At 38.5% G+C, this 17,061-nt stretch overlaps 1 protein-coding gene across 2 annotated transcripts in view; it reads left to right on the top strand.

Annotated features, from left to right (window-relative positions):
- LOC146593342 (macrophage mannose receptor 1-like) overlaps positions 1-15,886 on the top strand; it is a 31,496-nt gene extending 15,610 nt beyond the window's left edge. For both annotated transcript variants that reach the window (XM_085309413.1, XM_085309412.1), the window contains exons 19-30: positions 1,464-1,564; positions 2,819-2,961; positions 4,533-4,647; positions 5,868-6,016; positions 7,324-7,426; positions 8,281-8,513; positions 9,687-9,852; positions 11,242-11,394; positions 12,069-12,185; positions 13,609-13,776; positions 15,190-15,231; positions 15,642-15,886. In XM_085309413.1, the coding sequence (XP_085165539.1) occupies positions 1,464-1,564; positions 2,819-2,961; positions 4,533-4,647; positions 5,868-6,016; positions 7,324-7,426; positions 8,281-8,513; positions 9,687-9,852; positions 11,242-11,394; positions 12,069-12,185; positions 13,609-13,776; positions 15,190-15,231; positions 15,642-15,886 (1,735 nt within the window). The remainder of the gene's footprint in view (positions 1-1,463; positions 1,565-2,818; positions 2,962-4,532; positions 4,648-5,867; positions 6,017-7,323; positions 7,427-8,280; positions 8,514-9,686; positions 9,853-11,241; positions 11,395-12,068; positions 12,186-13,608; positions 13,777-15,189; positions 15,232-15,641) is intronic.
- The last annotated feature ends 1,175 nt before the right edge of the window (positions 15,887-17,061 follow it).

The raw sequence follows: 17,061 nt of genomic DNA, 5'->3' as shown, positions 1-17,061 counted from the left end.
TCTAGGCTCTGCTTTTGTATTGGTGGGGTTGACACTCATTGCAGTGTCATCCACTTTTCCATGTTAGATGAAAGAAAAAATAGGTTGGTGGTCTGTAGGGATGTTCCAGGTGGCACTATCACCTCACTTGCAGACATTATCGAGTACTGAAGTGGTCAAAAAAAACCCTACACAAGCCAAAATGAAAAAACAGTGCCCCTCTCTGCAGTGAGGCATCACGGTGTTTCTTTTTAGAAGCTTAAACATCAGTGTAGGAGAGCTCATAGCCCTTATCTGGAAGGTAATTTCCAGGTRGTTGTAATGTCAGAGTCCAGAGCAAGAGAGCTTCAGGGTACATGGAGTCATTGCTCTTCTATAAATGTCTTCAGAAATAAAGTGCTCTGGGAACATCCTAAATATCCATGGAGCCTAAGGTGAGTTACAGACATGCTTTCCTTGAGTCTGCCCCTACTTTGCTCCCTTTCTTTAATGCTGCCTCCTGAGATTTCAAGCTTGGTCAGGCGGGTGTCATCATCTTTGAGCCTTTCTCCTGTCCTTTCAGGAGGTCTGTCCTGGCTGCAAGCCACAGAGAGTGGATAGCCTCATCTCCTGGAACTCCTGCTTCCTGCACTGCATCCACTGCTCAGAAAAACTGTTTTCGCCAGTTTTCTCTTCCCCCTCCTTAATTTCTCCYTTCTCTCTGCTGGATGATGGTGCCACTATTTGTATTATTTCCAGTTTGTTACACACTGTTTTTCCTATTAGGCTCAGTCGGAAGATTCGCAAGTGGGAACAGTTAGGCMCCACCTGCTATATTCCATATTTGTATTTTACTTGTAGAAAAATGCATTCAGTTGCTTAGTCTCAAAAACTGGAAAATTCCCTTCCAGTACACTGAGACTTTTTTCACTTTGTTCTTGCCTATTTTTTGAGAATAAATATATGAATCATTAAAGTAGGAAGTAATTGTTGCATAACTGAAAGCAAAGTTACACAATATTAAAGATTACCTTTGTTTAACAAAATGACTCCTACTGATCCCCAGCATGTGGGTCAAGGATCTTTCCTACTCTAAAAGGTCTTATGTTACTGCTTGTGGCTCCAGAAAATTACTAAGCTAAGCTCAAGTTTCTGTTGCTGTTGCTTCTGTTGCTGATTCTGTTGCTCAGATTTCCCTGTGCTTCAGGGAAAGGCACATCCAGTATTGCACTGATGAGGCTTTTCTTTTTTTAAAGTTATCAATGCTCAGGGACCAAGGAAGTCTGGAGCCACCAGTTGAGATGATTAGTGTAGGCTAGGCAGCTGACATAAAGATATTTTTCATTAATTCTAAATAGATGACCTTGTTTTTCTTTTACTAGAGAACAAAATTTGTTTGTTAGCTAGGGTATTTAAAATTGTATTTAAAATACTTATGCGTTCTTTAAAAAGAAATATTAACTTATTCACTAACAACAGTTATTTCACAACCTGCTTTATTTCAGATGGATGGATGGAAGCCCTGTGAACTATGTTGCTTGGGCACCAAATGAACCCAATTTTGCAAATGATGATGAAAACTGTGTGGTCATGTATACCCATACAGGTGGGTACTCTAACAACATTCTAGCTACCTGGTGTGATATAGGCTTGGGAGGCTGTGTGCATTACTGGGTAAGTTATAATACTGAGCAAAGCGATGACTGAGAGAGGGTTTAAAAAGCTTAGGTGAAAAATCATGTTGTCGTCTTTCAATTAATGCCCTTTAAAAAAAATTCAGCTCYGAGTAATTAACATGATGGATTACACCCGCAATTTGATTCCTAGCCTTATCAAAACTTTTCACCCTGAACAAAACAGGCAACAAACCATCTGCAGGTAGAGATAATATTGTTTTCTACTCTAACCTTTGTCCATGTTATTGCTATCATCTCTCTAAGACATCTATTATCTGTTACCATTTGTGCAGGGTTTGGACATGGCTGCGATTATTACTATGCCATCCTATACAGTATCTTAATGAAAAAAAAAAAAGAGTACAAATATGTGTTAATATAGACAGGTGGGAAGGATAGTTATAYTGATTGTCACCAAGCACTCACTCTGCTTTGGTGCTATTCACCTTTCCTACTTTTAATCATTTGTAGTCTCCACATCTATAGCTGAGATAATCTTYCCAGGCTCTCTTAATGGTCACTGGAAGGACATAGATACCTTTGCAGAGTAGGAGCTGTGTCCTGTTTTAGACATCTTCTTTAGGACAAGAAGAATTATGTCTGTAGCTTCGTTGAACTTTAACAACAAGGTGTCCATTGAACATCAAGTGTGATCATCTCTGCTGTAGATATCTACCGAGRAAATATCTACAATTAATGAGGTGAATGCCTTTTTCTCTCCCCATTCTTGATCTGTAAAATGGGGCTGGAGATGATAACATTATATTCTTACATCTCACTCCCATGTAGAGAACAGGCACCTGGAAAACTGTAGAGCTGTGAGAAGCTCAGGTAGTAACTCAGGTAACAAAGAGCAAGTACCTTACATAGAGAGACTGAGCTTACAGAGAGTGGGTAAATTAAGTAGTTGAACTAAAACTCCCCTTTGGCAATGCCAAGGCTTTTCAATATTGAAATATTTATTTTTTCAGACAAAATATTTCATATTTTGAATGTTGCTGGAGACCTGAATGTTTATTAGGAGGCTATATGTAAAAATAATTATTTCTGGGGTAGAAGGGAGAGAAATACAATTATTGCAATCTGTTCTACTTCCTGTAATAGATTTTTTTAATAGGAAAAGACATTTTTCATTCTAATCACAGTCTGATTTTTGTTTTTCTTTTATTCCAATTTCCCTTCAGGTACATGGAATGATCTCAACTGCGGCAGTGTTGAGTTGTTTGTCTGCGAAAGGCTCAACAGTACTGTTCGTCCAACTGCTGTTCCCACTTCGCCACCACCAGAGGGTGGTTGTCCAAAAGATTGGGCCCTATTTAATAACAAGGTGCAGTATGAAAGGCTAGTATATTATATTTTTAAAAGAACAGAATAAAGAACATTGTTGGTTCAGKTTTTCACAGTTGTAGCAGGGATTTGGATTATCTCAAAATATGTTCTTACTAGGTATATTAAAGAAGATAAAAGTAAACCTCCCTGAAACAGAAATAGGAACCTCTATCGGGACTGCAGCAGTTATAGGAGAGGTTATGAGCCATACATGAGTTAAGCTCATCTTCTATTTATGCTATGATTTGCCAAATGGTTGAGCAACTTTGCTTGTGCGGGAACACAACCTCAGAGCTGTGGTATGTTTTCTGTTGCTGTGCTGAGCTTATCTGGCTGTCACAGGTCCCTTGGACACTTCTTCATCCCATGGTTGTTATGCTACTGGCTCTTAAGCCACTGAGGCAGCRTCTGTTGAGCAAACTTACTAGTTTCCTTATATAACCAAACACTTGTTAAGGTTTTTAAGTAATTCATTCGTAAGCATTGCAAYGCTTTTTACACTTTTAATTGTATAAGAGCACTCTTAGTCAAGCCTTCTGAAAAGACAACATTTCAGGATAAGAGAGCATGTGTTTAAAAAGCATAGATTTTCATCAATAAAATAAAGTTATAAAACAACAGTGTGCAGTGCTAAGAATACCACTAGCAATAAAGATGATCCTTATCTACTTTGTTCGTCTCATCTAGCTTCATCTCTACTTCTTTTGGCTAAGTCTAAATATGATGTCAATTTGACAGAGCTCCTTTAAGGTGCCTGGCTGCTATCTTCTTCTTCCCCTCTCTCTTGGTCATGGGGAAAAGAGGCACAAACTCAGAGAGCRCCGTAAAAGGGAACAAACTCTAAAGCTAAAATGTCTCTCTCTTCCTTCTCCTGAAAGAAGAGCTCCCATAGTCTCCTTCCTTGACTCCTCTCTGAGTGTTTAGACACCATTTTTGGCTCTCATGGAGATACCTTTCCTTTGCTGACCCTTTTTCCCCCAAGTTGCCTAATTAACTTCTCTGTTTTATACTTTAATCAGCACATTCTTGGTTTTATATTGCTTGACTCTGACAGTGCTGTCTAACAGCATCTTGATTAAACCTCATAAATCATATTACATGAAATTGTAACTTCACAGTTTTCTTACTAGTGTCAGAATCATTCTCTTTCTGTGACTATCGTATGAAAACCAAGCACGGTATCACAAACAGGGCAACTGGAAACTGGGATGTTTAGCTGCAATAACATGTCTTATCTTTGTTGCACCTTTTTTGTTTTCTGAGGTCTTGGGCATTCCTCGCACAGAAATGCCGAGGAACCCTTGCTTTAGGTTTCTTCCCACTGAAGCTGTYAGACTGGCACGTTCCTTCTTTTAAGTGTATGTTAAAATGTGCAGGTTTATACTAGTTTCCTAGGATATATCTTTTATTTCATAAAGATATTTTCAAGCCAGAAAAGACAGTCAGATCAACTGATCCCCCTTTTTGTTTAAAATATCCAGTTTATCTTGGTTGTTACAAACAGAAAAGCTATCACAGAAACTCGGAAAAGCTATCTAATTACAGCCTTGGCACGCTTCTGTTCCTCAGTGCTTCAGAACGTTTGGCCTTAATGAGAGCGATACGCTGACATGGCACGCCGCCCGGAACAACTGCATACATTTCAGCGCAAACCTGGCTACCATATCAAAAAAGGAAACACAAGGTACAGTGTACAGTTTTTTTTTCCTACTAGATGGGTCATCAAGTAATTCCTGTGAAACAGGTAAAAAAAAAAATTGCTTCTGCAGTATATCTAATTATTTCTTCYATAGTAATACCATAGTAATACCAAGTTATGTTGAATGAGCAAATTTTAAGTTTGAAAGAAAAAATTGCATAGATATTAGCCCTGAAGTTATGATTTTAAAATTTAATCAATACACTAATATTAGGACTGACATAGGAATTGTTACTGTTCAGATATTAAGATTTTATAGTATAGGCTTATAAATGTCCCTATATTATTTTTTTAAGTCCACAAATAAAATAACATACAAAGGGAGTAAATTATAGCAAAATATAATAAACAGAATAAATTACTGTAATTTAAAAAAGCTGCTCATTCAAATGCTGTGGGTGTGAGTGGAGAACATACCCTCAGGCAGCAGATGGTCCTAATGCTGGAGTCCCAACTTCTCCCTTTTCTCCGTGCTCTGCCAGACCTGAGCCTGCTGTTCAGCATGTTACGGTTTTTACTGAGACCTCATAACTTGCTCAGGAGCCTTGGGACTCCTGAGGGCTCTGTGGATCCAGATCTAGCTTGTTCCATCAGAGCTTAAGTTTTCTGCTTCCTCTCCACAGCAGAGGAAGGACACCTTTTTCTTTTTTTTTTTTCCTCTGGAAAGTCAGTCTGGGCAGGAGCACAGGAATACAATATTTGGCCTTCCACCAAGCTGAGGTCTCAGCACACACACGCTTGGTTCTCACAYAGTCTTATTTGTGTTGTGTCTCTTTAGAAACTAAGTTATTAACTGTGGTTAACAAGGAAGTTACTAAAGAAGAAAATGGAATGCATTTTTTATGTGCCAAGTCTCAGTGTACTGAAGCTGTTAATTTGTGTGCATAATATCATTAAAACCACTTCCTTAGATGATCGACAACGCAGAAGAGTGTGCACATAAGTTCTTTAAAAAGATCTAGATAGCCATTTTGTGTTAAAATTTTAGGTTTAAAACTTGCCCACGTTTGAATTTGTAAATATTTTTTCTGATTTTAACATCTGAGGAATAGGTATTTTTATTTTTGCATGAGATTAACACTTTATTTTTTAAAAAAATAGAGCAAAATAAAATATATAGCCCTTGTTCCAGGTACCCCAGAATTTATACTGTTTGGGTTTCAGTTTTCCGCCTTCTATGATTCTTTTTTTCTTTTTTTCTTTAGCTTTCCTCATGTCCCTCTTAAAAGATGCTGCAACTGATGCCTGGATTGGACTCAATGATGTAAATCAGGAGCACACATACTTATGGACTGATGGAAGCCCAGTTTACTATACAAATTGGGCAAAAGGCTCCCGAAGTTATTATAGTAAGGTAAACATTAATTGCTGGTTATCACTTAATCATTATAGCTTTGGTAGATGAATTAAAATGCATGTAGCTAAAACTGTATTTTTTATAAGATTGCCTTTATGAAGTTTTTTATTGATCTTGTTGCTTTTGAAAGCACAGTAATCATGTTGTAGATTTACCTTTAAACATTTATTCAAATTCTGTATTTTGTCGTGATCCAGTATGAATCCAGATAGACAGCTGATTGGAAGTATTGTGCAAAACTCAGACTAGTGAGAAATTTCCTCTGCTTTACTATGACAGATCAAGGGACTCAAATAAAGCATATATGACAGTTACTGTATGATTTTGGAACACAGTGAATGTTATTTAGAACTGATGAAAATATTCATGGAACTGTGTATATTAGTATTTCTTGACTCTGAGTTTATTAAGGTAAATGAATTGAATTATACTATCAGGAGGAGAACCTGGATCTGCTTTTTTTATCTTTTCCCTCTATACTATCTATCAAATCTTTTTTGTGAAATATCTCTTCTGCATGCTTTGAAAATTTTATCGCTATAATGCCAATTTATATTTAATTGCTAAACAAAATTGAATGTTATTCAATAGCTTAAAAATGGCTAATGTACAATACTGGTTGATAGCACTACTCCTGCACATCTATTTAACTATCCTTGAAAAGTTGTGTTGAAGGGAGACAGTCACAGCTTGATACTGAATAATAAAATAAGATAGTTTTAAATGTTGTTGCTATTTAGAAAATGTCTTAATATACTTTCATCCTACTGAATGCAAATAGTGGGAAATTATTCTGTAAGGTCCAACCTCGTTGAGGCTAGAGCTGGTTTTGGGGCTCTCCAAGGCTTCCCCCTCTCACTCATGCTTTCCGCAGGAGCCCATTTCCTGACACGAGGAGCTCACGTACACCCTCCTTCACTTACAGCCAAGACCCGGGCTGCTGCCTTTGATGGATTTCAGAGATACGATTAGGTTATGTTGATATGAGGGAGGGCGAGCTGCTGCCTCCAGCCACAGACAGCTCAGCAGCAGCTTCTCATGCCGGGGAAGGCAAAGCATGAGGGTAAATGACCCAAATCAAGGTGGAAATGGTTGTTTGTGTGAGGAGCAGGGGCAGGAAGAGGAATTTAGCTGTTTAGATAGTTTCAGTGCTGACGAATGATAAATGATTGTGGTCGTATTACTGCTTGTGACCATTGCTTATATGAGTTGCATGTCTGTGTGTGATAGGTGAGTCTGTACATCAAACAGGAACAGGAACATTTCTTATGAATCCACATTTGTTTTTCTCATTTGCCTTCTAGGATGACTGTGTCTTTATGATGAAGAACCCTGCTGAACAGGCAGGGAAATGGAAAGATGAAGAATGCAAAACAAGCAAAAGCTACATATGCCAGAAAAATACTGGTGAGTTCTTTTTCACCAGCTTCTAGTACAGCCAATGACTTATTGTGGTTATGTTTTCTTAACACTAGTGTTAAAAGTAACTTTCTCATATTCAACCCTATTTTTAGTGAAATTAATTTGACTGTATCATGTGCACGGGGCAACATTTTAAGAAGATGAACATGCACTTCACTTTCTGGAGAAAAACTCTTAATCATTCCTATTTTAAGAACTGAACTGGACCAGTAAATTAAAAAAATAAAATCTATGAATCACCATGTATTGTACTATTTTTGATAGTAGGAAGGAAGGAGAGATATCAATAAAGTATTTTGTCTTTAGGTGGGMAAATTCTTCAAAACAGAAATTTTACTGTTATACTTAAGCATTGTAACTTCTGCATTGGAAACTGCCCTGTAAGACTGTCTAAGTCTTACTTAGACAATTTCTTCAGCAACAGTTATATCCCTCTCCTTGTTCACAGTGTGCCAGCTTTACCCTCACCTACTTATCTTACTCCATTTCTTGTTAGTAATTCAACTAATGCTAATATACCATGGAAGAAGTGTAGGGGACTGTTCCCTTTAATGCCCTTCACAGTTCCTTCATACTTTGGGAATTTTTAGCACATACAGGCATGTTCCTGGTGGTGCTATAGATACTTATGGTAAAAGACTATCAAAGACCATTCTGACAAGAATCAGAAAATTTTATTAGAGAATATGGAACCATATCTTTCACCACTACAGTGACGGTTCTTTAATTCGTTATTGCAGCCTCACAATTATTTGACTACACTGGTACAGTAGATCCTCTTTCAGTGATATGATATATCTATCCATTATAAAGCTTTTGACTTTTCTTCTGTGTTTCAGATCCCAAATTGTTCAATTCCCAACCCACGCTTCCGGTCTTTGGCTTTAATAATTATGGTAATGACCGCTATGCAATCATCAAGTCCAAAATGAACTGGGAAGAAGCAGAAAGGAACTGCAAAGACCAGTTTGCAGAACTTGCCAGCATTTTGGATCCTTACACTGATTCTTACCTATGGTTACAAATGTTACACCATGGGGAGCCTGTATGGATTGGTCTTAGCAGCAACACGGTAAGACCATCAAATACTTGTACCAGTCATACCTGTACCTGATCAGAACAGATCTTTCCTACTTGTTGGTCAGAGGTTAACAAGATCCAGTATTGAGGGCACTGTTTGCTCCTACACGAGTGCTACGAATCAGATTTGGCATCAGGCATCAAAGTCTTGCCGAGGTACAAAACTTCCTTTGACTTCAGGGGGTTTAAACTTTTAAACATTTGGCCATAGTATTAGTAAGAACTCCCACAGCCCCTATTTTAGAGGATGAAGCTGCAGTAGACAGTGGCTTCAGAGGTGAATGTGGCTAAGAAGTTTCCAGTTGCTACGCCATGGTTTGCCACACACTCATTTGTGCTAGTAGAGTTATATCTGAGGACACACTGAAAACCAGGCCACAGAAATAACTGCTTCTTCTTGATATTATTTTTACTCAAATTGTTTCTATTTACTTCCTATGAGGTCTTGAACTGGGACAAGTGGGAAAGTGGCAAGGAGCAGCATTGAGGCAGGAAGTGGCATCTGGGAATAGGAATATCTTAGACTGGTTTCAGAACAAGCTGTGACTGTATCTGGTGTAGATCATCCTCTGCAAATCACAGTGAAATACACTGAAAGAGTATATATGCTCAGCCTGTCTCCTGTAAAAGACAGGTCCTTATAAGGGGTAGAAAACTATCACAAGTGCTATTGGCTTGAGAGGCAGAGGTCTGTAGAGTGTGCCTAAGGGTTCTAGCCCTGATGAAAACTATGGTCAATGTTCCTCTCTAGTGGAATTTTTGCTTTTTATTTTTGTTTTCTAAATATATATATATATATTTAGAAGCGTCTGTAAAAGGAACACTAACGCTAGTTACTCTGCAATCTTTATTTGACCCCTTTGAGCGTATAYGTGGACTCCTCTCATAGATCTTCAATTCTATATCCACATTTGTATTACAAGGCCTTTTCCTCATTTACTGCAAAGACTGATGGTGTAAATTTAATACTGCTGGTTGCATCCTGAATGAACGTCTGTAGGGCCACTGCCTCATCTGCTATATAGAGAGTGAAAGTTGGTCAAGACTGCTAGGTATTCATGACAGAGGACTAGTTAATTTTGTACAAGAAGCTGTGATTTTGCCTTTTCCTTCTTTTAATCCAGTTCTTGTATGTGAAATAATCTTTATTTTCTTTTGCTTTTAGAGTCATGGCCACTACGTATGGTCAGATAGGAGAAGAAGCAGGTATCATAACTGGGCCAGTGGAGAACCAAATAAGAACACAGCCTGTGTCTATTTAGATCTGGATGGTTTCTGGAAGACAGCATCTTGCAATGAAACATTTTTCTCTCTCTGTAAACAATCTGATGGTAGGTTGTGAATGGAGTAAGTGTCATTAAGGAGGCTGGAGTTTATATTTGTGGCTTTATTTCAGTTCAGCCATTCAACATAAGTAAAGATTGTGGTAGATGGTGTGGGTCTTGAGATAAACTATTGCTTTTGTTCAGGAAGAATTCCCAGATCCAGTCTGTCTTACCTGAGTGATTTCCAAAGTTTTGTACATTACATTTAATTTCACAGACCAGTCAACATGTGCATGTCATAAAGTTAACTGCGAGATTTCATGCTACGAGCAATGGATCTTTATTTGTACTTGTTTGTCAGAAACTGCAGAACTGGTCCTCTTTAGCCTAACTACGAATAGATTAATGATATATTTTTATATTTTAAATTATCTTTTATAATATTGGGAGATAATAAACTTCAGTTAGTGTAACAAATAAATGTAGCTGGAAGCAGGACCAGGAAGCAGAATACAATAAATACGTAAACAACCAAACCAGCTTTTTATATATCTATATAAGTAGAGAGAAAGATTTATGTGTATGTATATGTCAGTAGATGTTAAAGGATTAAATGAATGAATTCGTATTTGAGAAAAGTGTAGGATCCTAGGAAGCTTCTGCTAAAACATTTTAGGGGTTCAGATTTTGCACTGAAAAGACCTTATTGTCAAATCTATGTTTTAAATTATCCTTGAAATTTGTGGTATTTCCACCATACTTCACAGTAAATCTAATGTTCATTTAAGCCATACTTTGCCTTTAGTCAGGCCATGAAACAGAAAGGTAATTCTGCTTCTACATAGCTTAGGACATATGTAAAAGGGTAGATACAGACAGTTTTGAATTCCTCTGACTTTGCTGCAAACTCATTGGAGCAAGCCACCGGTCATCCGTAAGCCAGGCAGACACTGCGGCCAGCTGCATCAGGTTATTGCTCTCGCTGTCTCCTGTGTCTGTTGTCCTTTGCTGTTGCCCCTCTCCAAACGGAGCTGCTTGGAAGCTGTATGCACAGCAAAACAAAAAGTTAGTTGTGAAGCATAGAATGATATGACAGACGCAGAGCATGCTTCAGCCACGAGTGACTGACATCTTAGGAACACATCACTGTGTGCCGTTGTTATCGAGATCCTGTAGATATACTGCCATTCCTCATTCTGTTTCATAAATTTTAAGTCAAAATCACCTAGCTGAAGACTGTTGCAGTTAAACTGCTGTAAACCTCCTTCAGCATACTGGAGATTCAACCTCAACCACTTATCATTAGTTTAGCATCATTAATTTAATATTTTATCATTACCTATGTCTATGGGACGTTCTTTCTTTCGGAATCATTGTCACATTGGTAGGGGCTACTTCTGGCACATGCTTCGCTTGGCCTTTAAGACCCCTTTGAAATCTGTGTCTCCCTAACAGAGTTGATCCCTAGTGAACCCCCACAGCTTCCCGGAAAATGTCCCGAACCGAAGCGTGGTAGAGCTTGGATTCCTTTCCGGGGTCATTGCTACTATGTTCACACCACTTCTGAAGAAAGTTGGCCTGATGCTTCTATGGCATGTATTCAGATGGGTGAGAGTCAGTTTTTATTAACAAATTTCAAAGATTGTTCATGTCCAAAATAAAGAGCCAGGCTGCGACCTTTACATTTTTCCACCATTTCTAGTAAAAACTGAAGAATCTCAGAATAGATGAGCCAAGGGATTGATTCTTTGTGGATTGCCTGAAAGCCCCTGCTTGCCCCTCTGAATCTCCTCCTCTGCTACACCTTGCATCACTCCACTCATTTCACCAGTGGTTTACTTTTCCTGTTCACTTTATCCCACCACTTTGATGGCTCTTCTGCTTTTTGTATTTTCTTCCTCACCAGAAATTCTTAACTCTGTTCATAGAGGATCAGTATTCTTAGTTTCATTAGGGGCAGTCTGTATCAGGTTAAAGTCAGGTCATACAAAGCAGAAGTATATAAATACATGCTGAACTGAGGCATCAACCAAATCCTGTGGATCTGGTGCTGAAGTTTGTAAACTTCTTTCATCAATTTTTGTTCTTTTTTTGTAAAATACAGAACTAACAGATAAGATATAGATGTGTGTATGTGTATCAGTTATAAATTACAACTAATTTAAAATTATTATCAAGCTTTTAAATAATATAATAAAGCTGATCATCATGAAACATAGCATAAATAATTTCTAATAGAAGATCTTTCTGAAAATATATGTAATATTTGATTGATATTTTAGGTGCTTCCCTGGTTTCCATAGAAGATTCAGCTGAAATGAACTTCATCTTACTTTACTTGTCTACAATTGCAAGCGACTTCAGGAAGTTTTGGATAGGATTGTTCAAAAATATTGATGGTAATTATTTCCTATTGCATATTGAGGTAAAAATACTTGGAAGTAAACAGAGGGAAATCAACTGTTAAATAATTAATAGATTTTTCTGTCAAAATACTTAAAAATATAAGCCATCAAGAGGTCTACAATTTTTATATCTTTACTATAATTAGAGTATAGTTCAATCTTAAGGTTCCACCTTAGATCTGTAATAGTTGATTAAATGTTTCCTGTCACACTTTTGTGCCAATTGTTTGACACTGAACTCCTGTTAGCCTTTTAAGAAAAATATTGTCTTGCAATTAAAAGTGCAGGCAGCCTTAAACTGATATTTATTTCTAAACAACACAGAAGAATAGCAACTTAATGTTGCCTAGCAACATTTCTTAATCTTATTTTTCATTTTTTTTCCATACATTTTACATGAATTGGTGGAATATTTCGTCCAAATTATGCCAGCTTTTTATTTGTACCTGTAGTTCAAATTTTCCAGTGAAAAATATTAGTGAAACCAAATCTAATTCTGTTTTCTGTATCATTATAATTATAAAGCTTGTTTTCCCTGGTAGTCTTTGAGGGTCCAGCTCCAGATCAAGTCTCAGCTGGGCTACTGTTGTCCTGGCCCTGGCTGCCCAGTACCCTTGACTCTTGCTACCAGCAGTGGCAGGCATCTTGCTGCGTGGTCGGCCAATTAGAGCTGCTCTAGTTGAAAACTAACTGTTCAAAAGAAATGATTTGTTCCCTGAGCTGGCCCACTGCATTGCCACATGGGTGTCAGTGCAAAAATAARCAATAGCAATGTGCAGGTGCAGAACATGGCTTGGAGAAGGTGGGATTGTGGCAGCTGCAAATTATATGATGAAAWGCTGCCATGAAAGTACAAAAGGAAGGACCAGAGATTGTAATTATTCCCACTTCATGGGCCTGGATATGAGAAGAGCAGGGAATTTTATTTAAGAGGTCTGATTCAGTTTGCTGAGATAATTAATTGATCTAGTTCTAATAAAACAGCTATTCACTGATCTTGGATCCACTTAAAAAGAAAATTTCCAGAGTGCTCTGGATCCTTGAACTGAATAACCACAGAATGTGCCTTGCACTGGCACTCTGCTTGTTCTCAAGGCGCTCAGGCACTGGCAAGGTCTGGGTGCTGGCTTTGATTAAAAGTACTCAGGCAGCCAGGTCATTTCCTTCATGCTTCACTGACAGCTGTGACCATTTAGGGTAATGGAGTTAACTATGTCTGTACACTGCTTATGAGAACTTAAATTTGACACATTCCCCTCTGAACATCTCTGGCTGTTAAAGAGTGAGAATTTGAGTACTCTGTTACACTAATGTCCTAATTTAATCAAATAATAAATTCCATGCCAGATGTAGGAGTGCCTGGACAAGAAATGGTTCCCCACATCATCCGCTCAGTAGTTAATACTTTTGATTTTAGGGGAATGGGCATGGACAGACAGCAGTGCAGTAGACTTTGTCAACTGGGAGAAAGGAGAGCCTACAACACTTTTGGAGGAGCACTGTGTTGACATGGATATCACAAGTGGAGCCTGGAGGAATTTTTACTGCTCTGTTGATCAGAATTTTATTTGCAAAATCCCAAAGAGTAAGTTCTGMATTCTGTACACTGGGTTATTTTAGAAGCAATGGTTAATATACCCGGTGCTTACCTTTTGCATTGGGTACTCTTTACGTGTTAATGCTTATGCATGTGTTCCCTACTTGCATTAAAGCCAGGAGTAACTCTTCCTAAGGATAATGAGAAATAATGGAGGAATAGAACACTRTTTCCTCTTCTCAGTKCAAAAGCATTTATGTCTTGGCACCTGCATTTACCCYTAGGGCAGTGGAGCACMTAYCACTTGTTGAGGGTGCAGGGGAAACCTGAAAGGCACTATGATTAGGCTGCATTCTAAGTGGTAGTGGCTAAGGCTGAAGTGGTAGTGGATGATGAGTAGATGACTAAACCAGTGCTGAGAAGAAAGGAAGGCATGCTCCTTATAGCTGAACTGAAAGGGAGCAGTGGAAAGTTACTGAGATCCTGGAAAGGAGTGCAAATGTTGCTGGTGGGATCAGGAGGGGTGTCATGTACCTGGGATCTGTGGGATGGCCAAGCAGAAAGTACAAGACGAGGGTGGGCCCAGTTTGTTTCTCTAGCCTTACTGACATAGGCACATAGGGAGGTCTGGAAGGACTATCAAACAGCCTAGTACATTTGATTTTTAATGTGTATTTATGGCCCTTTGTTTTTTCTGTGTGGATCCATGAGAAATCCAAACATGTTACAGACTGGGGTAAAGTCCAGCTTGTGTGCACAGCAGTGCTGTGTAAGATGTGAAGTATGTAGCTCTGCACACACATAGCATGAGTGAACATGTGCACTTGGAGTCTGAGGTGTTTGCACAGATTGGCTGGGAGACTTGAGATTTGTAACATTTGCCCTGGGCAAACAGATCCACGGCACAACTATAATAGAGGAAATGTGGAGATGATTAAAACTCCTGCTTTTGGATCTCCAGATGTTGGAAGATTGGTAAATGAGTCATCCACATGCTCTGTAGGGCCACCCTGCCAGTCCTGTGAGCAACTAACTAGATTACACTCCCCAAGCAATGGAGGGAGGAAAAGGAAGTTGCCTAAAAATACAGYTAAATGCTTTCAAGTACAAAAATGCTTTTCACTTTTGCAAGTGCAAAGAATTGAGTTTCTCAGTGTGAAGGCCAGATATCACAGAAGTGTGAAAACTTCTGAGGTCTGTCTTCCCCCATCAAAAAAAAAAGGAGTGCTTAAAGCAATTAACAATGAGGCAAAAACTATGGGTTTTTTAAAAGAAACATTTTAGCAAGAGTATTTGATTGATTTAATATGAATTGTCAAGAAAAGTATTTTTCATATATTTTTTATCTCCATTATTTCAAATAGCATAGGAACAAAAAATAAGTTATGTATGCAATATTTATTTACTCTGTGATTGGTTGCTCATAAACTCTATATAATACATATATTTTTAATTTTAAAGTTACTGCAGTTGAACCAACCCATGATTCATCAATCCATAAAGGTAGGTTTGCTTCTTATAAGCACTTTAAATAGAAATTTCTATAAATATTTATTATCTATTAATAAAATTGTCTCTAGGTAAATTTCAGTTAAATATAACTCAAGCTTTTATTTTAAATTTCTTTAAATGGAAAACTCCTCTCTCAAACTGGTGCCTTACTGAATTAAGATATTTTTGTTGTTCTCTGAGTGAATTGTGGTGAATGTAATGCTCCTTTTAAAAGGAACATTGAAGAGACCAAGCCCAATTTTGCATCATCCATCCAGAACTCACTCCAGTTTCAATTGCTGTTATCATTGTGCAGTATTTCTACATTCAAACCAGTTAGTTTGCTTAAAGAAATGTTTATTGTATTCGATAGCACTCTTTAGTCACTTGTGGTAACTTTTTTTTTTTTTTAATTTTCACAGCATCAAAAAGTGAAGCTACTTCTGCATCTGTGCATGGATTTGGTGGGATGATTGTTATATTGATTTTTCTTCTTCTAACAGGAACTGGCCTTACAGTCTGTTTTTTCTATAGAAAAAGACATAATCAGCAAACAATCACAGCCAGTTTTGACAATACCATATACTGTGGTGATGCTGAACCTGGAACTCATGAGTCAAACTGTCTTGTGACCAACATTGAACAAAATGAACAGGCAGTAGTTTAATGAGCAAAGTAAACTTGTGCCTGATTTTGAAAGAAATTAAAGCACTGGAATACAAGAATTCTTAAGGCAAAGTAGTTTTCTCCTACGGAAATTCTAGTCTATTTTGCATGGGGTGCTTCTTGTTGTATGTTCTAGCAGGARCAATAATCTTGCATGCTCTGAATCTGCTCGCAAAGAGTAGTACCTGGAAGGACCGTTGAGTGTGTACTTAAACCTGGAACCATACTGCATAAGTGAACACTCAGACAATTCTGGCCTCTGCATGGGACCAGCATCATCTCTTGGCCACAGGGAGAACTGTGCTCATTGCAGGTAACTGAGAATAAGCTCCTTAGTCTCCTCCAAAAAGCACATCCCCCTCTGTAGGAATCCTGAAAATGCCATTGCCCGAGCTCTAGCACAGACTGTCAGAGTTGTGCAGGTTGGATGGGAACTCTGGAGCAGTCTCACCTTGACCAGTCCTCTGCTCAAAGCAGAAGCAGGCTGCTCAGGGCCTCATCCAGTCAAGCTCTCTGGACAACCTGTCCCACTGCTTAGCCACATTCTTGGTGATTTTTTTCTCCGCATATCCCATTGGTCTTTCCCTGGCCTTCCCAGCTTATGATTCTCGCCTCTTGCCCTTCCGCTGTGCACCTCTGAGAAATGTTTGGCTCTGTCTTGTCTATAATCCTCCTTTAGGTGCAGGCAACCACTTCAGGTGGTGAACTTCATGGAATTATTCACCTTGCGTACCTTTGAACCATTGACCCTTTGAACCTAGTGGTCCAACCATTTTTTTCACCTGCCTAGCAGTCCATTCATCCAGTCCATACCTCTTGAGTTTAGCAGCAGGGGTACTGTGGGAGATGATGCTGAAAGTTTTGCTCAAGTCAAGGTRAATGACATCCACTGCTCTCCTCTTGTCTGCCAAGCCATTCATTTTGTCACAGCAAGTAATCAGTTTCGCCAGGACTTATGGTAAATCTATTTTGACTGTTCCCAATCACCTTTTTGTCCTTTCTGTGCCTGGAAATGGCTTCCAGGAAAACTTGTTCCATAGTCTTCCCAGACTGACTGAGGTGAGGCTGACTGACCTATAGTTCCTTCATTCGTATTTTGAAGATGAGCGTGATATTTGACTTTTCCAGTCATTGAGTGTCTCCCCTGCTCATTGTGACTTGCCAGAGATRATAGAG

Source organism: Rhea americana, unplaced genomic scaffold (assembly GCF_003343005.1).
Source record: "Rhea americana isolate MKP2758 unplaced genomic scaffold, rheAme1 scaffold_298, whole genome shotgun sequence".
Lineage (NCBI taxonomy): Eukaryota > Metazoa > Chordata > Aves > Rheiformes > Rheidae > Rhea > Rhea americana.
Note: the sequence above shows the minus strand (reverse complement) of the source record. Positions and strands in the feature narration are given on the sequence as shown.